This window comes from Python bivittatus, unplaced genomic scaffold, assembly GCF_059951505.1.
Source record: "Python bivittatus isolate LINGU-HERP-01145 unplaced genomic scaffold, Pbiv_v1 ctg000190_np1212, whole genome shotgun sequence".
Taxonomy (NCBI): Eukaryota; Metazoa; Chordata; class Lepidosauria; order Squamata; family Pythonidae; genus Python; species Python bivittatus.
Window position 1 is genome coordinate 2,574,896 of NW_028277042.1, and position 26,063 is coordinate 2,600,958.

At 43.7% G+C, this 26,063-nt stretch overlaps 1 protein-coding gene and 1 long non-coding RNA gene across 7 annotated transcripts in view; one reads left to right on the plus strand and one right to left on the minus strand.

Moving 5' to 3' along the window:
* The window catches only part of LOC112541124 (uncharacterized), a 26,527-nt gene extending 15,555 nt beyond the window's left edge, over window positions 1-10,972 (minus strand). For 2 of the 6 annotated variants that reach the window (XR_015795247.1, XR_003085154.2), the window contains exons 1-2: window positions 2,130-2,533; window positions 65-188 (exon numbers count right to left, since the gene is read on the minus strand). This is a non-coding gene — a long non-coding RNA (uncharacterized LOC112541124). Of the gene's footprint in view, window positions 1-64; window positions 189-2,129; window positions 2,543-10,840 lie in introns of those variants that run through there. The other 4 variants (XR_015795248.1, XR_015795246.1, XR_003085155.2 and 1 more) reach the window with 3 other exon arrangements.
* On the plus strand, window positions 10,909-25,469 carry OSGIN1 (oxidative stress induced growth inhibitor 1). Its single transcript, XM_007432243.4, has 6 exons — window positions 10,909-11,032; window positions 14,854-14,960; window positions 17,459-17,595; window positions 19,174-19,365; window positions 21,209-21,300; window positions 23,443-25,469. Exons 2-6 carry the CDS (start codon window positions 14,903-14,905, stop codon window positions 24,440-24,442), a joined length of 1,479 nt encoding a protein of 492 aa, XP_007432305.2. The 5' UTR covers window positions 10,909-11,032; window positions 14,854-14,902; the 3' UTR covers window positions 24,443-25,469.
* Window positions 25,470-26,063: the final 594 nt, after the last annotated feature.

Here is a 26,063-nt window from a genome sequence, read left to right on the forward strand (position 1 = left end):
AATTGGGGAGAAAAAGAAAGAGGGAAGAAGAAAGATGGAGGGGGAAAAGAAGGAATTTACTTACCTTGGTCTGCAGGGAAAAGACGCTCTGACTGGGAGATGCATCAGTAACCAGACATGGACATAGGAGATGGGATGCAAGAGTGCAAAAAGCCAGAATCTAAGTCAGGGCTTCCAGGAGTAATTACCTGCCAGATAAAAAGTAAAATCTCCTTTGAGTCAAGCTTGACTCCTGGTGACATTGTGCAGTTTTGTTAACATGATACAAAAACAGCTTGCATTGCCTTCTTTCAGAATGCTTTTTTAAAAATTTCTCAACCTAGCCTACAGCTCTAAAAATCCCAGATGGTCCTCCTTCCCAATGCCAACCCTGCTTAGCTTCTAAAATCAGCCAAGGCTCTTTCACCGCTACTTCCTGCTGAAGCAACCGAGGACCTGCTCCAGACAGGTGGAGACAGAGTGAGATGGCAGATGTGTTGAGCCGGATCTGGAAGGCGGAGAAAGGAGCTGCTGGCCCAGATGCCTGTAGGCGTTCTCCCATTGCAAAGCAGGACTTACAAGACACCCAATGAACAGAGAACATGCCAGCGGATACTGGCTTTGAGGGTGGGGAACAAAGCGTTTGTAGGCCTAGAAACCAGGGTGGCAAATAAAAATGAAGAACAGAAAGACTGGTGGGAGGGTGCACTTTCTAAATGCAGGACATGTGGCATTCCTTGGGTGTATTCTAATACTAGTTAGAAGTTCAGATGGGGATTTAGGTCTCTGTTGGGAATTAACTGAATGGGAAGGCAACTAGGTGATAGATATGGCCCTGGAGGCTTCTTGAGATGTTGCAATCCTATCATTTTCATCAATTCTCCACTTACTGTGATTTTCAGAAATTCTCCCAAAATTACAAGCATTCCTAGATGGCTTTGTGTGTCACATACTGGTTAAGATATTGGACTAAGACTTTGGAGTATGGCTATCATATCTGGCTGCAAAGTCCATATAACCAGTGGATGGCAGTGAAAAGATACAGAAGCTCTCTTTCTTGCACCTGATGGTCCTCTGGACTTCTTGTAGCCCAGTCTTACCATAACACCTTACCTATATATATATATATAGTCCAGTTCTGCCCTTCACTTTCCTCACAGATCCATTCACCATTTCTTATTCTGTTATACTGTTGTAATCCCTGTTTACAGGGATTTTAAATTTTCTGTATCTCCTCTTATTTAATCTATAGAACACTTTATCATCAAGCTATTTTTCTCTACTTGTATATAGGTAGTCCTTGATTAATGACCATTCATTTAACAACCATTCAAAGTTACGACTGCACTGAAAAAAGTGATTTATGACCAGTCCTCACACTTACAACTGTCACAGTTGCCCCACAGTTATGTGGTCAAAATTCGGGCGCTTCGCAACTGGCATGTATTTATGATGGTTGCAGCATCCTGGAGTCATGTGATCACCATTTGCAACCTTCCCAGGGGGCTTCCAACAAGCAAAGTCAACAGGGGAAGCCAGATTCACTTAATAACTGCATTCTTCTCTTGACAACTGCAGCAAAAAAAGGTCGTAAAATCGGGCTTGACTCACTTAACGACCGCTTAGCAATGGAAGTTCTGGTCCCAACTGTGGTTGTAAGTCGAGGACTACCTGTAATATAATCCATAAATGGACACCAGTCGGGGCCAGTCACTATCTCTCAATTGTATCTACCACCCAAGGTGGTGGTTGTGGGGATAAAATGAGAGGAAGAAACACACTGTATGATCACTTGAGCTTTTGGAAGGAAGGTGAGATACATATTTAATGAGTACAGTTAATATAGATCAATAAAGGGTCTAAGGCAAGCATACTGTTTTCATCTAATGCCTGCTACTGCCTGCAATCACCACCTCTCTCTGTACGGAGTTGGTCCGACACGGCACATCCCAAAGCTGCTTAGCTGATAGCATGGAAGGCTGGCTGATTCTGCTTTCCTTGTCAATAAAGGGTTCAATCAATGCCTTAAAGGCAGCCCTGTCTGAGAATACAGAGAGTCTGGATATTGCCAGTCTCAAGCGTGCAACAAAGGCTGAGCCTGCTTTCTCCATATAATGTCACCGCCAAAGCAAATGAAAGGTTATCCTCACCACAGGGGCTGCCCCTGCAGCTTTCCAGATCATCAGGTCCAAATCACGTTGCTCCAGGAGCAGCAGAAATACCTGGAAGGACTGAGCTTTGCTTGGGATTCTAGATGATTTTTTTCCCCAGTATCTGTAAATATACCCAAGTCAATGTTTAAACTTAGGTTTGGACAGAACAGTAGTGGAGATTAGACTGATAGGAGAGGCCATCCTGGGTGACTTCCAGAAATTACACAAGCAACAAAGTCCAAATATCAACAAATAACAGGATGCCAAGTTGAGCAGAAGACCTGCAGGCATCTGGGTGACCCTTTACCCACTGCCAGAAGGGAAGGAAAGTAAACGAAAGTCTAGCTTTTGGAAACTTGCCGGAACAACCTGATCTGATTTTGACTGGTTGGTTGATTTATTGATTATATGCCATCAAGTTGTTTTTGTCTCCTAGCGATCACATAGATAGATTTTCTCCATGATGATCTATCCCTAACCTGGCCTTTCAGGTCTTCCAACTGTGTACCCATTGCTGCTGTAACTTTATCTATCCACCTTGCTGCTCTTCATCCTCTCCTTCTCTTCCCTTCCACCTTTCCCAGCATCAGAGTCTTCTCCAGAGAGCTCTATTTTGCCACCTGAGAATAGTGGAAAGAAAGTTGGATAGAAGAGTTGTTCTAATTTAGGAACAGTTTCAAATTATTTAGATGTTATTGAAGGAAGGGATAAGATTGGGCTGCAGTTTCTTCTTAGCCCATCATTTCCTTCATCTATAAGCATGTGTGCATATAGCCACCTTTCACATAGGATGCTAAGGCAGAAACCGTTATTTACAAACCACAGTGACTAGGTTTGCAATAGGACCACACAAAGAAATCACAGAATCATAGCGTTGGAAGTCCAACCCTTGCTCACTGCAGGATCCACTAGAGCATCTCTCTCAGATGACCATCCAGCCTCTGCCTGAAGATCTCAAGTGAAGAAGTCACCACTTCACGCAGCAGCCTGTTCAATTGGCTGATGGTTCATAGAGTAAGAAAATTCCTCCTGATGTCCAGCTTAAGCTTTCTTCGTCATTTTAATCCACTGATTTTAGTCCAGACCTCTGTGACATTACAGAATAAGTCCACTCCTTATTCTTTATGACAGCCCTTCAGATATTTGTAGGCCGCTGTCATATCTCCCCTCTGTCATCTTTTCTAGGCTAAACATTCCCTGATCCTTTAATTGTTCCTTGCAGAGCTTGATTTCTAACTCTTCACCATTTTGGTAGCTCTCCTCTGAACCTGATCCAGTTGTCAATGTCCTTCTTGATGTCCTGTGTCCAGAACCGGCCTCCCAACAGGGTCTGACCAGGGCAGAGTAGAGGGGGACTATGACTTCCTAAGATCTGAACTCTATGCTTCTGTTAATACACCCCAAAATTGCATTTGCCATTTTAGCAACTGCATCACTCGGCTGGCTTATGTTTGATCAAGGAGACCTAAGTCCCTTTCACATGTACCATTTCATGGTTTAGTGTGACATATGAACACTGTCCAAAGCACTTGTCCAATGCACATGCATTACAAACACTAACCTGGGAGTAAGCCCTATCGAACACAACAAGACAGACGTAGGACTGAAGTGTGATGCCTGGAGTTCATAATAATCCAGTTGCCTCAGAAGAGCCTTGCCTAGTTTGATGCCCTCCAGAAGGGCTAGACTACAACTCTTACAATCCCAGAAGCAATAATCCAACTGATTTGGAAGGCATTAGATTCCACTAGTTGTCCTAGAAAGATGACCTTGCTGGAGCATGCTCAGCTCATGTGCCAAGAACATGTTAGATAGTATGCAATGAACAAACAAGAGTTTCTCAAAGAGATAATTCAAAGGGACACAGCACCCCCTTACTCTGGAGCATTTTGTGTTGAATGGCTAGAAAAGCTGAGTGCTACATTGGCTCCGTTTGGGCAAACTGCGATACCCCAAAGATATATATTTTTTATTCATCCCAATCAATCAATATATATACTGTATATTTTTAATTCCAGTATCCCAAGCCTATTTAAGTATGTTACAACATTCCTTGTGGTTAGCAAACAAATAGAAAAAGCAAACAAATGGATCATGGAACAAATCAACTCAGAGTTCTCACTGGGGGTACAAATGACCAGGCTGAAATTATCCTACATTAGATACATTAAGCCAAGATCCATCTCTCTGGAGAAGGCCCTGATGATGGGAAAAGTGGAAGGAAAAAGATGACCAGCAGCAAGAGGGATGGACTGGTTACAATGGTAGTGAGTGCCACCAAAATGCCGGGTTACGGATAGATTGTCATGGAGAATATCTATCTATGTGGTTGCTAAGTGTTGACACCAAGTTGATGGCACATACTCAACTATCCGTCAATCATCTCTTTGTTGAATAAGCCCCAACTGATTAGAATGATGCACATGCTAAGTCACCTATCCTAGTTTGTAGATAATCAAGGCTGGATTCATGCAACATGGTAAGCTACAATATGATCATTAGAAATTAGGGATCCATACATAGTCCAGGCTAAACCAAAGCAGGAAAGATGATCCTGCAAGTTAGCAGGGTGCCAAGTGAAGCAGGGCTTTATAGGTGGTAACCAGCACCTTGAACTGGACCTGGAAGCCCACTGGTTGCCAACGCAGTGATTGAAGAACAAGTGTAGTGCTACTGAACCTACTGTTCTCTGTTGCTAGCTGGGGCACTGCATTTTGGACAAATTCCTATTCCAGGTTCTTTTTGAAGGGCAGCTCCACAGAAAGCATACCGTGGCAGCCAGTAGGAGAGTTGATGATGGTGTGAGTCCAGATGTAAGCTTTTCCCAGTCCAGGCAGGCCCTCTGGACCCCAGCTGCCACTACAGCTTGAACAGGAGCCCCAAGACCAAGAGGATCCTCAACTTATCAACTGTTCCTTTAGCAGAAGTGTGACCTCTCCAGAGCTGAACTACAGATTGGTATCAAGCCAGACTGATCACCTACAAAATATAACTGTCTTGTTGGGAATTAATCTGAGCTTTTTCCAACCCATCCAGTTCCTCAGCTCATGGCTTAAAACCTCCATAGCACCCCTGGCCCAGGTTGGGGTGGCAATATACACTTCTGTATCATTGTCAAGTTTGTTTATTCATTTGATGTATATTTGATGATATCTTACCCCAAACCAACAGATGACATCCCTCAGTGGTTTCACATAGTTGTTGAACACCTTGGGGGAAAGGGCTGAGCCCTGTGGTGGAGCTACTCCACCACACATCCCAGCTGGAACAGCCCACTCAGAATGGCATGGAATTACTTTTTCCTTCACTCTCTATTTGTTAAGCTTTGGAGAGAGGATAAATAGAAGGTAGGGAGACGACCTCCTATCATTGCAATCAATAAATCAGAGTTCCATCCTGAGCAGTAGAAGGGAATAATCAAATATGCAATCAAAGTCCATTTATTGGCCTCACCAAAGAAGTTGCTGCAAGTTCTTTTGGTAAAAATCAACAGCTGCATTCAGTAAAATACCAGTGCCGTTATACTGGGTACTTTGCAGTGCAAAAGATAGCTTGTCATGGAGCTGCAGTTCTTCTCCTTTTTGGCCTGGATACTTATCAGGCTCCGAAACCAAGGTCTGTTGTTGTTCCCACCCTCCTGCCCAGCCAGGAGCTGAAGACATCTGTCTCTGCATTGTTAGATACCACATTGATATCGCTCTTTGCTTTAATTCCTGGAATGAATGCCTGCTGTTTATGAGCTTAGCTTTTCAAAGAGGTCATTTATGGCTTAAACATAAGATGTTTAATCTACCTGTCTTCTATGACATCTGTTTTGTGAAAGCACCTTGGGTATGTTCTCAATATTTCAAATGGGCTCACCAGCCCTAAAAGGTTGAGGATCACCTATTTAAACTCGTGTCATCAGCCTTGTTTTGAAAAGAGTGTTTCCTTGTCAACTATGAGCATTAACAACAACAACAAAATGGTGATGGCAGACTGATTTCTATCATCTCTCTAGAATGGTTTGCACACCATGTGAAACTCAAACACAGTTTGCTTTCCGCTTGTCAGTTGTGGTGGGAGGGAGGGAGGGAGGGAGGGAGGGGGAGGGAAAGAGAGAGAGAGAAAGAGGAAGGAAGGAAGGAAGGAAGGAAGGAAGGAAGGAAGGAAGGAAGGAAGGAAGGAAGGAAGGAAGGAAGGAAGGTGAGAAAGAGGGAGGGAGGGAGGAAAATAAATGGCATCAATGGGAAAATAAGTTTTCCCACATCTACTTTCGATCCTAGCTCCAAAGGCTTTGTGCTTTAGCCCCCTTTCAATAGATTATCCTGAAAGCAGCTCTCCAGAATTTAAAAAAAAGGCTTTCCACCCCTACCCACAATGGTTAGCAACTCATTACCAACAGGGCCAGAAAATACAGTTCTATGGCAAGTAATGGAGCACTGGTAAATTCTGAAGTGCAGGAATTTGACCCCTACCCAAATCAATACTCCAAGAATTTAAAACTTTAGTTTAAAACCACAGGGATGCTAAACTGATACAGCTTTAATAACAGCTGACAGACAGGCCCATGGGGCACAGCAACAGCTGCTGCTGGAAGGAAGCAGCATGTACTTCGAGCTGCATCGTCCACCTTTTAATAAGCACAATTTGAAGATCCTTTTCTTTTCTTTCTTAGTTTGGATTTTTAGTTTGTTTGGGGTTGTCTCCTTTCTATTTTTTAAATTTTTTAAAAAAAGTTTAAAGATTGTTTTGTTAATTGTGCATGTATAAATTTTTTGGAAAAGTAAAAATTAAAGATCTATAAAAAGATTTTTGAAGAATTTTAGCCATCCAGTGTGGGTGTTAGCAATTCAGATCCAGGTTGTAAATAAATGTCACTGTTTAAATCCTAGCATTAGATAGCAATATCTAGTAAGATATTCATAAGATAATATTACTGAGAGAAGATATCATTTTCCTCATTCCTTGACTTCTTTTATGATCATCCCTCATCCATAATAGTAAAACGTGAAAGCCTTGTTATCCCTGAATTTGTCTGGAGAAACAGAGAAGCCGTTGGCATTCTGGCAGACGATATCCACACTCCTAGCCTGAAGAAAACAAATCTCAGAAATTCATTTCCCTTTCATTAAATCACAGATGTCAAGGATATTTTTATTTTAACACTGGAAATGCATCTTTCCATTCCAGGGTAGGGGCAGCGGATACTTCTAAGAACTGGGCGGGTGGGGAACTAACTTCCTGTTCGCGAAGTATGTTGCAAACACCTTGGGGCACAATTGAAATCCCAGCATTGTGCAAACAGTGTGGAAACAGGTGAAGGGCCTGAATCGTGAAGTGGCTAGCTCTGATCTTACATCTCAACTTCTCTGGGAAAGCCACAGAAAGAATTTGCACAATGTCCTGAATGGAGAGGAGTCCCTCCAACGATGCTATATAAAAGGGGCTAAAACTAATGGGAATTTCAACCAGTCATTTTACTGCATCTCATCTTGGGGCCATCCTGCTTTTGAATAAAAGACATCCACTGGCACGTCCAGCCTTCGCGTTAAACAGGGTGAGCTCCTGTTTCCTCCCCCCAGTTCCTGTCAACCCAACAGTTCGAAAACTTACGTGAGTAGATAAATGGGGACTCTCACTCCGGTGGGAGGAAAAATGCTGGCGCGGTGCCTTGCAAAAAAAGGAGTGGGGAGTAGTTGCCGGTAAGCGCGAAAAACCGCGTGCGCCCGAAAAGGGCGCTAAGCAACGGAAACCCCGCCTCCTGCGCTCGCCAGCTGGGCTCTGCCCTAGGAAGGAGGCTCTGGCAAACCACTTCCGAAAACAGTTGCCTTGAAAACTGCAAAGGACTTGTCCAAAAGCAGTCACTGCAGGGTCAGCCATGACTGAGCGCAGACAAAAAAAAAAAAAAAAACTGGCACGTCCATGAAATCAACGCAGGAAGGCTGTAGGCACTATCAATGACAGGTAGGCACTAGACAAAATATTAAGAGTGATCCACTCTGTACAGGGAGCCCCTGGGTTAAGAACGCCCGGTTTAAGGAGGACCCATTGTTAAGAATGGAGCCTACTGTAGCAAAGTTCAAGTTAAATATACAATGATTCAAGTTAAATACACAATGGTTCAAGTTCATTACACCATACTCGTTATATAGTATTATACAACAATTCTGTTCTGGATTACCTACAAATTCGACTTAAGGAAAGACCTTGGGAATGGAACTTGTTCTTAAACTGGGGACTACCTGTGTACACTTTATTTTATAAAGAGAAATTGGGGGGGGGGGTATGGAAGACAGATAGATGGAGAGAGAAGACCGAGGTGTGGAAAGGAAGACGGAGATGTGGAAAGGAAGACAAAGAACTGTACTTCTTCCATTTGCTTGCACTGGGGAGACTGTCTCCAACTGACCCCCCCCCAAGTCTCCCCATTTATTTGCTGCTGTGATTTTCAAAACTATATAACCATAACATAACAATAATCTGCAACAGCTGTTATTTGCTTCTGAGGCCCACTTCAAAGTGTTGTTGTATAACTTTTCAAACTCTCCTTAACTCAGAACTCAAATGATCTCCTGGAATCTCTGTTCCTAGTAGAGTATACTTTAACATTAACTTGCCAAAGTATCTCAGTACATTACTATTTATTTAAAGCTTGCTGTTTTGCTGTTTTTCTTTTTTCATTCTCCCCAAGAGAATCCCAGACTTAGCTTGCAAAAGCCAGTAACATATCCATCCTCACTCTCAGCCTTATAAACAGATAAGACACAGCAGAAGAGAGTGCCTGTGGAAGGAGGAGGAAGAAAGCAAGTCCAGGCTCAAATACAGTCATGGTTAAAGGTGACAATTAAGGGAAGCCAAAACCAGCAGAGATGATGGAATCGTCATTGTTCCCTTGCCTCAGCCACACCACCAGAAAGAACGGGGTCTTTGTTGACTTCTCCTGATTATGACATGTCCATGGAAGTGCAACCAAAGACAACTTTACAGATGTTTTTAACATCACTTCAGGAAACTCATGGACAGACAGGATTACGATTGCATGCTTAGAGCTCTGTCAGACACTGGCTTAGAGCCTCAGGTAGATGATCTTAAAGTTTTACTCCCTGGCTCAGTTATGCATTTTCCTGGCATTTCCACCAAGGAGACACCCCACAGTTTTTCTCTCCGTTGCTGCCGAATTCGAGAGCCCATTTATTCAGAAATGAGGGGGGATGGAAAAGGTAAAGACATCCTTCAGTCGAGCTGGATCCATGTATTCCAGGAGAAGGCAACGGCAGACCACTTCTCTGCTGTGGCCAACAGGGGTATCCATGGGGAGGTCAAAAAAAGTCAAGATGGAGGCCACAACCTCAATGATTTTTACACAGGTGAAAAGGGGACAAGGCTTTGATTGCGTGGTTGTGGCAACCTTCCTCACTCTTTTGACCCCCCCCTGCAAAGATACCCCTGGTTGCCATGAAAAAGTTGTGCCCCCCCCATTAAGTGTTGTGAGAGGGTAGCATAACAGCGGTGTTAAATAAAAATGGCATGGTTACCAAAATGGTACAGAATCCTCCATGCAGTCACTCAAAGGTACAATCGAGAACTTTTCTTAGGCACAGCCTGCTGGCGGCACTGGGCAGATCTCTGAACTGCTCAGTAGGGTTGGGCCTGCGAAGTATGTGGCTGGGAGACCCCCCAAAAAGTGCTAGGGCTGTAGGGGATGGGGAAGAGGAGGAGAAAGAGGAAGGGGGAGAGATAGGGAAGGAGAAGGAGAAGGAGAAGAAGAAAGGGAAGAAGAGGGGAAGGAGAAGAGGAGGAGGGGAAGGGGAAGAGGAGGAGAGGGGAAAGGGAAGAAGAAGAATGGGAAGGAGAGGGGAAGGAGAGGAGGAGGAGGGGAAGGGGAAAAGGAGGGAAAGGAGATGAAGGGGAAGAGGAGGAGAGGGGAAGGGGAAGACGAAGAAGAATGGGAAGGAGGGGAAGGAGAAGAGCAGGTGGTGGGCAAGGGGAAAAGGTGGGGAAGGAGATGAAGGGGAAGAGGAGGAGAGGGGAAGGGGAAGAAGAATGGGAAGAAGAGGGGAAGGAGAAGAGCAGGAGGAGGGGAAGGGGAAGAGGAGGGGAAGGAGATGAAGGGGAAGAGGAGGAGAGGGGAAGGTGAAGAAGAGGGGAAGGTGAAGAGCAGGAGGGCGAGGGGAAAAGGAGGGGAAGGAGACGCAGAAGAGGAAGGGAAGGGAAGGGGAATGGGAAGAAGAAGAAGAATGGGAAGAAGAGGGGAAGGAGAAGAGCAGGAGGAGGGGAAGGGGAAAAGGAGGGGAAGGGGAGGAAGAGAGGGGACAATGGCCAATCCCTTCCGCGTGGCCCGATCGTGACCTTGGAGTTTCCAGAAATGGAGCGATCGGATACCTCCCCCCCCGCTCATCCCCCCCGCCGCGAGCCCCTCCGGACCGCCAGCCTGCCGCCCGCGACCCCAGACCGAAGCCACTCTTCCGGCCAGGCGCGTCGCTCTCAGGCTGCCCCCCGCACCCCGGGGCGGGAAATAACGCGGCAGCGGACCCCCGCCCCAGGCGCGAAAGCCCAGCGGGCTCCTTTCCCCGCCCGGAGCGCGGCGCCCGCATCCCCGAGCGGCTCCCTGCCCGAGCGCTGCCCGCCAGCCACCGCGCTCGCTCCGCGGCCAGCCGGCGGCCGGCGCGGCTCCCCCTCCATTCATAAAACGGGCCAGCGAGCCGGCGGGGAAACTGCTGACTCACGCATCTGGGACAGCCGCCGAGCCCCGCCCCTTTTGCTCCGCGGATTGCCCGCCTCTAAATATATTTAAGCGGCGGCGGCGGCGGCGGCGCGAAACCGCGTTGCGTCTGGAGGGCGAGCGCCGGTGGCTTCGGTCCTATCTCGAGGAGCACCCGCGGAGCTTTCTGGAAACCCGGATCGTGCCGCCTCTTCAGGTAAGGCAGCGCTAGCAGGCTGTCCCGGGCCGACCGCGCTTCTTCGGCGCAACGGGCACGCTGAGGACGCGCTGGTGGACTTGGCGACGTCTGTATGAATCGGGAGAACGCTTGGCCGGGATGGCTGGAACCTGCCCTTCCCCAACCTGGCGCCCTCCCTTGGAATTCTGGAAGTTGGGCTAAAGCAGGTTTGGGGAGCGTCTGTCTTTGGGAAAGGCATTTCAAGGCACAGAATGGAAAACGAGTATTTTAGGAGGCAAAAGCTGGTTTGGAAGGGGCAAGCTCTGTAGGAATAATAGCTTCTCTTCCAGCTTGGGCAAAAGTGTTACACACGTTGGTGAATGCTTGTAAACTTGCTTGTGCACCTGCCGGTGGAAATACTCCCCATTACAGGAGCGTTTCTCAACCTTGGCAACTTTAAGATGTGTGGACTTCAGCTCCCAGAATTCCCCAGCCAGCTTGCTGGCTGGAGAATTCTGGGAGTTGAAGTCCACACATCTTAAAGTTGCCAAGGTTGAGAAACACTGCATTACAGTAAGTCACTTGGTGCAGTTTGAATGGGTTCGCCTTTCCGTAGCCCAGGCTGTGCGCTCAGTGGATTGTGGATGTTGTAGTTCTAGAAGGCACGAGTTGCCGGTCCCTAGTATAAACTTGGTGACTTGCCCAGGCTTTGAAGCAGTTCCAGCGAATTGAGTGTGTGGGATCTTTGAGCCGGCCAAGTCAGATCTCCCGGCCAAGAATGTTATGTAATGTTGCTCCTGCGGCAGGAGAGGGAGTGCTAATATGGAACCGGCGGATCAGTAAAAAAGAAAAAAAAGAAAGAAAGAAAAAGGAGTGGAAAGATACTGAGCAACGGAGCCAGCCGAGGGGTCGAAGGACAGCTTTTCAGTAAAAAAAAAAAAAACTTGGAAAGGTTTGTCCAGAGCTATGTTTATCCTGGACTGTTTCTGAATAATGAATGCCAGCTTATAGCAAGCTTTTCTTTGCGGTCACAACTGCGAATTGCACGGGCCAAGCATAGGAAGAAAGACTCAAATGCATTTTGCAGGGGGGCCGTCAATTCATACCAGCGCCGGGGGGTATTAAAATAATTTGTAATGCCTTATATTAGGGCTGATCGATAAATAGGGTTCGGATTAGGGTTGATTCTGCTTCACTGCCTTTTGGAGGATCTGAGGCCTCTTGCTTGGCAGTTGAGTGTTTCCATCCGTAAGCCTGCATTGGCCATCCTCCAGAACCAGCCAGGTTTCTGAACCCAACCGGCAGCTGACCCAGGCTTGTAGAGGCCAGGTTGACAGCAAGGTAGCTTTAAACACGATTCCTACAGTCTTCTTAAAATTTAAAACCTGTACAGCAAAGGCCATGATGTACATTTGATATTTAATGTTTTGCTTCGGTTTGGTTCAGAGAGACTTTGTGGGTACTAATGTACTGCAAACTTTAATACCAGAAAGGAAACATCAAACATAGTTTGGTACTTAATGACTAATAAGATCTTTTTCATGCCACCTCCTTTACTCCGAAAGAATAATCCGCTTTCTACAGACTGATAGCAGGTTTTTCTTCTTTGTTTCAGTGTCTCTTACTCTACCCCATCAGTTCTGGAAAGTCAGCACCAAAAGCTAGTTTTCTTGTCAACTGCTGTGACACCAACAGCCTTGACAGGCCCACTGATAATACACTGTGGGAGCGTTTTACTCCTTCCAGGCCAAAGAAGTGTTGGAAATCAATTAGGAAGAGGAGCTTCATACTCTGTCTTCTGTACGTCAGCAGTGTAACTCTTCAAAACCAGAACAGATCAGGACCAAATTTGGTATGGCAGGAGAAACTGACAAAAGACATCATACAGATGTAAAAAATGGTTCAGATCTGGCTAGGGGCAGCAGAGAGAGAGAACAAATTCTCCCAGGAGAACCTATGGAAGAGGCTATTGGACAGTGGCTACAGATGTTGCTGACTGCTCCATACTAAGCCCCCTCTTCCTTACTGGTCACATGACCCAGGACTCTTAAGGGCTTGGAAGGAATTCCGGAAACCATACTCTGCAGGATTTCCCTGGCTTGTTTTTTAGGAGTAGTGTGAATTGGTTGGATTGAACCTCATTTAGAACCTCATAACTATAGGAGTATAGTTATCCTTACTTAATGCTGGTCTAAATGACTATACCTGATGTTGGCCACTGCAGGTAGCATAGCTCGCTGGGGCTCTCAGTCAAAGACTCTGCTTCTTTCCGATCTCTTTTCAGTTGTAAAATCTTCAGTTTGTTCCATTCTTTTCACATTTGTGAGTTTTGTTGTATTCTTACTAGTGAAATTCTCGCCCATCTGCCCTGGATATAGTCACCTGCTACAATTATTCCCAGTCTAGGAAGGACAATGTTGAGTCCTTTGATCATGTCAAAAGAGGAGCCATTAGGGGGGAAAACATGACCACCTTCTCCATCACCATAATCAGGGGTGAACATCTGGAGAGTCCAAACACAGACTTTCAAGCGCTAACCACTTACCAATCTGTTGGATAAATCTGTCAGTTCTGTTTTTTCCCACTTTTGTGTTTGTTGGTTAACTCTCAAGTTCTTCCTGACTCAGACATATGTCAGTTTGGGGAAGTTCTTATTTAAAGAAAGGAACTGAGTGAAATTGCCACCCTTTTTTAAAGAGGCAATGATTTCGTACACGAGGTGGCTCCTGAGTCTGAGGAAACCTCTGTGTCTAAGCAGACCTTATTTTGCAACATGTGTGAAGAATATGCAAAGTCATCTTCCAGCAGAAGTGTATCCTCCACCTCCTTTGAGTAGCAACTGAACTCTAGCCTTGAATGCATTTCTAACAATAATATTCCTACTTAGCATACCTGTATCTAGTTTGGTTCTCTCTGGATATGTCAGATCACAGTTCCATAATTCCCAGTTGGCGTGGTCATGCTGGCTGGAGATATAATTCAACATACCTGGACAATACCAGATGGAGGATAGCAGTTGACCAGTTATGGATGTGAGAACAAGTGCAATACCCAGAATTTGAGGAAGAAGACCGGTTTTTCTTCTGTGTGGTTCATTTAGATGTCCGAAAGCAGTTCCTATTTTTTTTAGACTACGTTACAGTCATGTAATTGAGATGTTTCCAGTAATTTCTTCTGAGGTTTCTGTAAGAGAATTGTTCTTGTTTTTGTAGACAATCTCTTATGTTGCATTGTGGGGTGTATTATCTACAATACAGATAGATAGTACTTGTATCTGTTTTTATGGAGAACATCATCACCTGCAATTGCGGTGTGGGAAACATCAAGTATAAATATTTTAGCTAAAATAAATAATAGAAATAAAGATAGGGAAAACCTAAGGAAACCTGATCCCTGTAAATTCTGCAGTTGTTGAATATTTGCTAAGCTCTTGTATTTGATAAGCTGCATTCTAATTCAGTAGTTAATCATTGATACACAATTTGACAATATCGGTGGTGCTGTTTAGCGCTTTTCTTCAGTTGATGCACTCCAAACAACCTTGCCATCTGGGGATGGTGGGAATCATTACCCAGTGCAATGATGGCCGCCAAGTTGGGATTGCTGTCAATCCCAACTTGGCGGCCATCATTGCACTGGGTAATGAAACAAAACACTTCCATTCTGGGATTGGGCAAAATGTCTGCACCCTGAAGACAGACTTGGGGTTGGACTGGAAATTTTGCTAATGTTCTCCACTTTCTTGCTGAATTGTCCAGTTTTTGAGCCTTTATTTCTGTGTCATCTGCTTGGGGTGGGTCAGAGAAACAATAATCCATGCTTTGGTGATAACGCATATTTGTGTGGCCTTATCATTACAGGCAGACTTGGAGGTCCTTGAACTCTGCTGGCAGAGCAAACGAATAAGCCATGTTTCATACACATCTGGAACGGAGCAGCGCCAAACCTCTTCCCGTGGTGATTATAGGTAAATACCTCTGGGGAGTAATCAACAGATACCAGCGCAGTTATCTTCCCAAGCCAGCCTGTTATAGCAGCCCCAAACTGCTGTAGTTCCAAGAATTACAATTTAAAAAGGAACATCTATATCAATGCACTTTTTCCTTTGTTTTTCTTTGTGACTATTTGTATTTACTTTCTGAATAATGAAAAAAAAAATCAATCGGTAAAAGAAACATCTAGGGATCTCCTGCTTCCTTTCTGTGTCTTTTTCATGCAAAAGCAGCATTTAAAAAAAAATGTTTATTGAAAACAAATGGGATTAAAGATCTTGAAAATAGCAGGAAGTTTGCTTTTCGCTTGAGCTACTAGACTTCTATATAGGAAAGAGGTGATGCTGCTGGCTTAATCGTTTCAATGCTATTTCGTTTTTGCTTTGGCCTCATCCTTGCCCCAAGTCTAGCTGGGTAAAGGACGATTACTTGGCATTAAAATGGCCAATTTGTCACCACTTTGATGACAGGCTTCTACTCAAAGAGAAATTTCCCCTTCTCTGTCAGATGCAGCTGGGGAAGGTGTGTATGTTTGTAATATGAGGAGTCACTATGTTATCTGGTGGAGGACAACAGATGACATTTTATGGTCATGTTAGCATATTTTCCAACCTTCCCAATATAGCAGGGACAATTCTAACTTTTCTATGATCTTTTCATGGGAAACTATGTTTTTCATTACCACTGCTGTCATCGTGCATTACATGAATCTGAGTTCTGCCAATGACTTCCTCATTTGCTAGTTCCCCCATATAATGTTAGGCCAGAATATTTCTAAACCATGGTTTGCTGAATACGCCATTCACACAACACACTCAACCATACTGGGGTAGCATTATATTTTATTTTTTTAAATGATTGTATTGCTAGCAGCAGTCCTTGCCCGAGTTTACACAGAACACAAAGCCGTAATGGGGTTGTCTGTTTTCAGCTTGGCTGGGGAGGTCTCTCTCCTGTTGCACACCAGACAACTGCAGATTTGTAGATATGGTTGTGAGTCTTTTGTGGGGTCAGAAGGAGGAAATGTTGCTATGGGATAGCTGTACTACAGAAGCTCTGTTCCATCTACATAAAGTCCTTTGCTTGCTTATTTGGGGAAAATGTCTTTTTTTGATGCATGTAAGTGAGAGGCAGTTTGGTGTAGTGGTTAAAGGCACTAGGCTAAGAACCAGGAGATTGGTTTTTTGAGCCTGTCACTTTCTTGCAGCCCTAGGAAGAGGGCATTGGCAAACAGCTTCTAAAAATGTTGCCAAGATTCGAAGGCACTCTATATCTATATCCCCATAAGTGTCAATGGAGTCCCACTCCCTATAATTTGAGCATCAAAGATTTCTGATAGAGTGGAATGGGAGGTACAGAATGCTCTTGTTAGAGCCTCTGGAGATCAGTGCTTAAGACGAAAATGAGTGTGCCTGAAATATAGCCGAGAAGGGTGGGGAGAAATGCTGCTTCCAGCTGTTTTTACAACCTGGGGCCTGTGCCAAATAGAGCAGTATTCCTTGCTCTATTGCTGTGTCATGCTGACCGGCTTCTCTGCATTACATAGCTGTTGGTTTTGGCACTTCCTTTTAAGCCATGAGGCGCTGGTTGCGAAAAGTGACAGATGGTTCTGTAGAGGCCCGGTAAAATATTAATCTGGTGAGAAGGAAGCTATAGCAAGTGAACTTCTCAGTTATCTCATCTGAAATAATTAGATTTACATATTTTCTGGGACATTTGCGTTGGGAGCAGAAAATCCAAAAGTGATTCAACTTTTCATTAAGCCATAGGAGGCACACCAGACAAGCGCAGTACATACAACTGACTCAGAAAGAAATCCTATTCTGTTCAGTTGGAATACTTTCAAGTAGGCTAGGGTTGCAACTTTAATTTGCCAGGACTTTCCATACAAAAGTCCCCTTGGCTGAGTTCACACCTACAATCCTATGTTTCTGGCTCAGAGCGCTCTATGAACCCAGCCATTGTGGCGCATGGTTTCTAGGGGTGAATTATGCCCCTATGGCTTTGTAGCAAGCCAAACTGTTACTGAGCACTTTGATTAAGCCAACAACTGAATTTTAATTTGGTGGCACTTGACCAAGAACTTCAAAACAAGCCAATCTGGCTTTTTCATGGATGTACAAAAGGACTAGAAGGAAATGATAAATCAATCTAAACATTAAACAGGCACCTGCTTTCCCCAAACAATGCAAATTCACAGTTGCACCCTGCTTTGCATTCCCAGCTGCCACCGAGTCACAATTTCCAGAGAAAATGCTGTAATGCACCTAGAGCTTCTAACCTTACACCAGTGTTGTCCAAACTTGGCCACTTTAAGATGAGTGGGCTTTAAGATGAGTGGACTTCAACTCCCAGAATTCCCCAGCCAGCATGGCTGGCTGGGGAATTCTGGGAGTTGAAGTCCACTCATCTTAAAGTGGCCAAGTTTGGACAACACTGCCTTACACGGACCCATTTGATTTCTGTCTTTCAGGAAATGGCCCCTCAGGGATCTGCTTATCGTATCTGTTGTCTGGCAACATTCCCTATGTCAGAAGGAACTCCGCTCATCCTAATCCCATCTTGCAAAGGAAGTTAGAAGAGACACCAGAGGTTTCCATTGTAGATCAGGTTGGTATAACACAACTTCTGTTGGGTGGTCTTCTAATCAAGTGATTTGGCTCTATATAGAGACTCTTCACTTTGGCAAAAGCAGGAGGTATCCTTTAGTCACAGGGTTGGTTGGGTGGGAAACTCCTATAAGTAGCTCATGAATGCAGCTGTGTCTCTGGATCCATATCTCCAGTGAAAACGGTGAGTACAGTCCTCTGGCTGGTCCTCGGTCATGTAGCTGGACAAGGTTTCTTAGATGGAGGATCTATCAGAATGTTACATACAGTCCATCTTCTGTTAAGCATTCAGAGTAGAAAGATACAGACTATATATACCATTCTGATAGATTCTATTTATCCCTTCCTGCAGGACTCGGATAGCAATTAAAGCTTGGGCACTACATATAGTTATGTAAGGTCTGTGCAAAAGTGTAATAGTATGTGGAAATGGCTTTGGGAGACAGAAGAGAGAGCCGTAGACTGGACAACCACCATGTAAAAGATATCTCAGCCCACAGGAGGGAGGGTATAGGATTACATTTCAGATGGGACCCTCCCTAGTTTTCTGGAGATAGGAGGAGAGGAGGGAGAAATACTTTCAGTCTTGCAAGATTCTGTTAATATAACCTTACAATAAAGACAATGCTGGTACTCCTGGATGTGCTTCTTGTCTGGACTGCCTCACAGGGCTAACAAAAAGTCTGTGAGTTTGGTTCCCAGGAGATGGTTTCATCCTCAAAGAATAACATCTGACCACCCATGTCTGATGAGTTCCAGTAGGACAAGAACACTTTCATGATGCCTCCTGGTGGTGTCAGGCCTAGCCCAAGGAACTCCAAGAGACAATGCAAAATCAGTTCAGCTATGTTTATTAGCTACAATCTCTAGCAAGAATCTTCCCAGACTGAAACCCCAGCTCCCAAGTCCTCCAGCCACAACAGTGTGAATTCCTCAGGGAGGTGCCAGTCTCATCCTCTTGTAGTTCCCACGCTCCATCGGCGAGCTAAGAAAATGCTTATCTCCCTGAGCCTGGCCTTCATAATTCCATTCCATCACAGGTGGTCAGTGTATCTTGGATGATGATGATGATATTTTTATCTCACTTTTTTTTAGTATTTGGTCAACTCAAGGTGGTGAACATACCTAATACTCCTGCCTCCTATTTTACCCACAACAACAACCCTGTGAGATGGGTTGGACTGAGAGAGAGTGACTGGCCCAAAGTCATCCAGCTGGTTTTCATGCCTTAAAGGAGGCCTAGAACTCACAGTCTCCTAGTTTCTGGTCAGCACCTTAACCACTACACCAAATTGGCTCTCTAGATGGAGGGCATTTGATCTGGCAATCCACGGGATGCAGTTTGAGGGTACACCATGAATGAAAGACTTTTGGATGTGCCAAAGCCTGTGCAATGGGTATACCGCTTTGAGGGTACAAAATGTACAAGGAGTCTTAGAGTCTGCCACTCAATACAACCTGGAACAGGAAGGGAAGGTCATCACCTTTTGATCTGTCTGGATTACAGCAGTGCCCGAAACTAAAGTTTTCTGTAGTTGCAGTAGGAAGCACCCATCAAGACATCTTATTTTCCCCACAGGATATAGAATACTTATCTGAAGGCTTAGAAGGCCGATCTTCCAGCTCAGTGGCTCTCCTTTTTGATGCTCTGTTGCGTCCAGATACAGACTTTGGTGGGACAGCTGATTCTGTACTCACTTGGTGGCATGAATCTGACCGAGCTATCCCTCATCTGGTTCTTGGCAAAACCCTCCCTGGAGGAGCCTGGCATGTAAGTGCAGCTCAAAGACATTAGCATTTATAAATGAAGGTTGTGTTGAACTCTGCCTGCATTTGCTCAAGAGTTTTCATGAAATTTTCTTGAAAATTTCATCCATGTTTCTCTTGCTGGTATTCTGAGTTTCCTTCCTTGTGGGAAGTGGTGGAAGATGCTAGGGCTGGTGTTAATGGTGTTCTGTTCCTTGTCTTTCCATCACTCCAAAGCCTTCCGGGCAGTCCACATTTCCTGATATGAAAAAATCCAAAACAAAACAGTGGGGGAAGATCCCCTTGATGACTTTCTTACGAATTGAATGGAAATGTGGAAGGCAAGGAAGGTGACATTCACCCCTTGGACCCTTTCTATCCAGATAATGCAAGAGCACTGTGGTCTGCCCATGAGAAATTCTCTGGAATCCTCTTCTTCTTTCTGAGATAGTCAAGAACAATTTCCCTTTTAGCAGATTGAAGGAGAACTGGTGGGAAAAAATGGAGAATTTTTCTGCACCATGCTGGTGTAAATCGAGTTAAAGCATAACCCAAGTTTATAGAACTAGTCCGTGCCAAACCCTAAAATGGTTGGTATGGGATGAATATGAAATGTGAACCATATGAGTTTCACCCCTGAAGAATAAATAGGTACAAAAGATTCAAATTCAAAATGTGTTAAGTTTGAAATGGGTTCTTCAGATCTTACTGGAAGAGATCTGACCTAGTTCCAACCATTCCCCAAAGTGTTGCAAGTTCAAAACAGTTGAATTTCAAGTTTGAAACAAGTATTTTGAACTCATAATGAGGCTATTTCAAAGTCAGAGCATTCCTGGAAAGGTTGAAACAGTGTCAAAACCCTTCCAGTAAGTTTGGAACATCTGCTGGAGGTTAGGTGTTAGTGAGATGGTTAGTTTGGACTATGTATCTACTTGGCTTGTCGTCGTGTTCTTTTTTTCTTCTTATATAGTTTGTTTTTTGTGGTTTTGTTGTTTCTTATTTTTATCTTGCTTGGTGTATCATGAGCCACCAAATCAAACAATTAAATAAATCATTTCAAACTTGAAATGGAGTGTTTTGTGGTTGAAATATTTTACATACTTCTATCAAAGAACTGTTAAATATGGTTGAATTTCAGTTTATCTGCACTGATCTTGAGTGGTTTGTATACATTCTGTCTTACATTTATTGAAATTGACTGTCTAATGGCCAAAGAACCTGAAAAAACTGACATCCAGTAATATAGAGATTTGGTTTATGCATCAGCTTAAACGACTTGAAAGTTTACACAAACAGAAATGGGTATAATTGTAAAAAGAAATATGGCTATATTGTAAATGAAATGGGAAAAGCAGAACATAAAAATAAAAATCCAGTATTATTCTTGCAAGGGACATTAAATTGGAACAGATGTAATTATATGACAATTTAGCACTTTAAGAACTAGTATTAGAATCAAATCACAGATTAGCAGAAACAGCCCGAATAACAAGAATGAACAAGAATTTCTAACTGATCCAAAGCAGCCCATCCTTAACTTTATGGCCAGATAGAATCCTGAACATGGTGATTAAAGCCACAATTACCAGGGTTCTCATTGTATAAAGCCATAAACTGTGTTTTGCAAACATCAGTGGCTGGATATATGCACCATCCTGGGTCAAACCAAATAAACTCCATTGTGCATTAGAGAGATGTCTGTGCTAGATCTGTGAGGAGGAGCAAATCTTAGCTCTCAAGCTAATTTTGTGGGAGGGACACCCCTCCTCCCCCAGTCTCCCCATGTCACTTCCTTCACTGCTTCCAGTTGTATTTCCAGAATTGGGTTTATGTGCTATCTTTATTTTTCTTTCTTTCTGTTTGTTTAGTCTATTGAGGGATCCATGTTCACCCTGAGCCAAGGAGATTGGATGGGGCTTCCTGATCTTCAGTTCAAAGACTGGTTGAGTAAGAAAAAAAGGTATGATACCTTCCCTGTGAGAAACTTTAATTCAAGATTAACTTTAGGCTCAAGCATTTACAATGCTTCTGTTTCTGACCCATTGTGATGGTCTACTGACTGGGGTGGCTGCTTCATGCTGCCTTTCTTGGGGTGCTGTGAAAGGGCCAAAATCTGACGGTTACTTTATCAGTGGATTTTTTTTTCTAGGGATAGTAGCTGGTACAGTTGGGGGATTTGGCATTTTTGCTTGTTATTGCCACTGGTGCCCCAAAATATTTGGTTGGCTTCAGACACCCTGCTCCTACACAGGCTTGGTGAGGTGGCAGAGGTGGAGGTATTCCGTCTGATGCTCCACTTCAGGCAAGCAACTGTTCCTGGTAATCCATGAACAAAGAACACTTTTTACTTAGACATACATGCTTCCAGAAGGAATGCAGAAGCTTTGGATGTCACATTATCATTTCCTTGGAGACTTGCCAAGGAAGATTTCAGGATCTTTCAAATAGAGTGTTGCCTTCTTTGGGATGTTTCGTTCCATGTGAAGTTCAGTTGATATGGACAGAAAAGGTATCTTGGGTTCTGCACAGGTTCCTAACCCAATGCCCTGCAAATGCACTGGAGTTGCCATTCCTAAAAGTTTCCTCCTAAGGATTCTGGGAACTGGAGTCTTAAAGCATTAGGACAATTTGGTTGGGAAGGCTAGCATCCTGTTTTCTTCGGAACCTGCCCCAAGTCCTCTGGATAAAGCAGATTCAACATACTGTAATGGGATATTCCACTTCGCTTTGAAATTGCAGGCAGAGATTGAACGAGCAAGCATAAAAGCTTGAACACAAAAATGAAAATGTCCAAGGAATTACTGTAACCTTGAACATGATTTTAGAAACCTGAAACGAGAGATTTTTTTTCCCCCTATGAATTGGAGCATTTTAAATACTGTGTGTCATTTCCCACATTTTTGACAGCTACGAAGTCCAGCAAAGCTGGTTAAAGAGCTGTGAAGGATGGGATATAACTAGCACTACTAGATCTAATTGCAGAAATCCAGATGGCCACTAGATGTCAGCAAAGAAATACAAGAAACCGTAGCTCATTGTTGCCATCTAGTTGTTGTGTGGAGATCTGCAGCCTAGACTTGATAGCTGTTATTTCATAGTATGCACTATATTGGAATTTATTTTCCTTTTTCCAAGGGTTATCATATAAGCAGCAAACTTAGAGCTGGTCTTTAGCTAACCACACCATATTATCCTCATACACAAGAGGAAGGTACTAATACAACTAGGGTTTCCCAAAAGTTTAAAGCAATGTGACAATCTTAAAAGCAGAACAGCGTAGTGAGAACTTGAGTATGGCATGCTAAATGACTAATTCTGAAGGACAATGTTAACTGTAGCCTTATGAAGTAAGGTTGAACCAATTTGAAAACGTTGGTCAATCAGTGTTGCAGAAGGACGGGAACCCTTTCTTTTTTCTTTCCTTTTTTATTAGGGCCATAGTACATCAGTCAATATCTGTCAGGGTCCACATTCTAACAGTCCCAAATGGATGAGGGTTGAAATATGGATGGAGTTTTCCAAGTGATTCACATGTTACCTTTAGGCCAAAGTATACTACTTTGCAAGGTTGATGTCAGCCTTATCAGGTAGACCAGACAGGAAACACGACCAATTAAGCTAATTCTACTTTATTGTAAAGCTACATTAACAGAATCTTGCAAATCTGAAGGGACAAATCTTCCATGATCTCCTTTACAGCCCTAGAAACTAGGGAAGGTCCCTTTTGAGCATCTTTCTCCACTCATTATGCAGCTGCAGGCTATTCCCTCTCTTATCTGACCGTCCCTAGGCAGCATCTCTTCGCCCTGTCTCCCAAGGTCTTTCCCACATACCATTACAATGTCCCCAATGTTCTGCTTATGAGCATCCCAGAAGCTACCCATATTTCTAATACAAGTGGATTTGATTGTGTCTGAGATTCTAATATGGAAATGTCCTCTTATTGTTTTATGAAAACAGTCCAATTTATTTGTATCCATTAAGAAACTGTTTTCAAGTTGAGCTCAAAACACTAGATTTTGATCATGATTATGAAATCAGTTGCCAGAGGAGTAGTCTCCATTGATTATTAATTTGTTCTGATAAATTTTTTGTTTTACAGAGGCTTCAGAAACAATAGGGCAACTGCTGGTGACATAGTTCAATACTATCAATATTACGTGGCCAAGAAAGGGCTCAAGAAGAATTTTGTATGTGGAACTCTGGTAACATCTGTGAAGAGACTGAGCTTGGATTCAGAAGATGGCTGTGGTGGTCAGGATTCCAAGGACAGCAGTTCTGTGTGGGATTTATCCCAGAAATCTCAAGACAGCAGGGACAGTCTCTTCCAGGTTGATGGATTTGTCACCAATATCAGTGGCACTCATCCCTTTTCAGTTTATGCAGAAAATGTGGTCTTGGCCACTGGGACATATGATAGCCCAACCCATCTTGGGATCAAAGGGGAGCATCTCCCTTTCATCCATCATACTCTGTCAGCTCTTGAGGAGGCTGTAAAGAACAAGGAAATTGGCATCATGTCTGACCCAATTTTGATCGTAGGAGCTGGGTTAACAGCAGCAGATGCAATCCTCTTTGCACACCATTGTAACATTCCTGTGATCCATGCTTTTCGCAGGCGAGTAAATGACCCAGCCCTCATCTTCAATCAGCTTCCCAAAACAATGTACCCCGAGTACCACAAAGTTCACCAGATGATGAGGGAGCAGGCCAACCCTTACCCAGGACCATATGAACATTATGTCAGCCTTCCTGAGCACCATGTAGTCTGCTTTTTGGAGGACAGGAAGTGCATCTTTTCTGATAAGAGCGGCCATCAGAAAATACACAGAATTTCCATGGCTTTTGTTCTCATTGGCTCCAATCCCAACCTCTCCTACTTACCCAACAATGGGATGGACTTGGCCATAGATTGCGAGCAGCCAGTCAGTTCGAAGAGGAACCCCATAGACGTTGATCCCTTCACTTATGAGTCAGTTCATGAGAAGGGACTCTATGCTATTGGGCCATTGGCTGGGGACAACTTTGTGAGATTCGTGCAAGGTGGTGCTTTGGCCATTGCCAGCTCTCTGCTGAAGAAGGTGAACAAAAATCCTCCTTAATGCTTGTGAATGTGCCCTCTTCTCTGAAGGATGACTCTTTGCCAACCTTTGAGAATGGGCATTGGAAGCGTAGCTGTGTTTTCAGATATGAAGTCTCTCCTTGAAAGCCCTTTCAAAGTTGGCTGGGCTATGCTGAGTGTCCGATCCAAGCAGATAAAAGCAGGACGCTTGAAGAAGGTTGACTTCTTAATCTCCCCACCTCCTTTACAAACAGAGGGTAGGGGTGGTTTAGGAAAGCCTTACTGGATCTCATGGTGCAAATCAGGCATTGCCTTGGTTAAATCTGAAAGAAGTTATTTCTCCATGGACAACCTGAAGAGCCCTGTCCACATGCAGCAAAAGCATTGTTTGGATCCAAAATAATTGCTTTTGCTCATGGAAGGGTGGTGGGCTTTCCATTAACTAATGTTCCCCGTAGTTCTTCAGAGCTTCTCAAAGTGGGGAGAACCTTCAGAACAGATTTTCAGTGGGTCCATGAGGTCATAGCAAAGAGCGGGAGAATCTGTTGTTCTCCCACACCATGCGTGCGTGGAAGTGCTTTTCCACAAATGGTGGGTAGAAAGAAGGTCTCCATCCAGTTCGAAAGTTTAAGACAGACTCTCCCAACCAAGGCACCTTCCGGATACACAGAATTCCCCAGCCGTCATGGCTCTCGTTGAGAATTAAGGTGCCCAAGTGTGGGAGGGTTAATCTAGGAGAACATAAATCTGCATTAGCAAACATCCTGGGATTATGGTTGGACTAACCATTGTGCAGTGGTTACAATTAACAGTGAAACACAACTGATCATTGTTGCTTCAGCTTCTCAGAAGTGAAGTTCAAATAGCCTTGCAAAACCATTTTGGATACTACCACTCAAATCTCAGGATGTTCTTTAATGTTTCTCTTGGACAGCACTGCTGACCATGTTGAGTTTGATGTGTACAGTTAAATGTGCTACTAATTTGTAAGTGAATTTTGTAAAATAATAGTTTTTTAAAAAAAATTTGTATATGGCTATTTTTAAATTAAAAAATAGATTTCTACAGATTCATCCTTCTTTCATCTGCAAGTAAGCCACTGACTCAGATGTGTTCTATTTTGAGGGAAAGGTATGTGGATTATTTATTGCTAAGGTTGCTGCGTGGTGGGACACAAGGAACACAGCTGACAAATTTGGTAATACAGACAGATTCCTTTGCAGTTTCTGCTCTGATACGTTTGGGACAACATAAAAAAGTACCTAGGGCTCAGCTTGCTTTAAGGATAGGAAATTGGCACCAACATTCTTGATTACTTCTTTAGAGAACCTATTCATACAATTGGTTATCCTTAAATAATTGCTCCTGAATAAGCTTTAACATCTTATGAATTGCACACTTGACTGGGGGAAGAGAAGCTGCAATGAGCTGGAAGGAAAAAAAAAGTTATGCAAAAAAAAACAAACTCAAGGGTCATCTAGTTTTCTTGACACATGAAATAGATTAAAGCCTGGTTCATACAACACGTTGAACCCTATCAGAGTTGTGCTCAATGTGTTGTACAGCTGCTGTTGTGATTATTGAAATACAGCTCCAGAATAATCAGCAAATTATTCTGCTGACTCCAAGGAGAGTTAGAGATAGGAAATAAGAGATTTCTC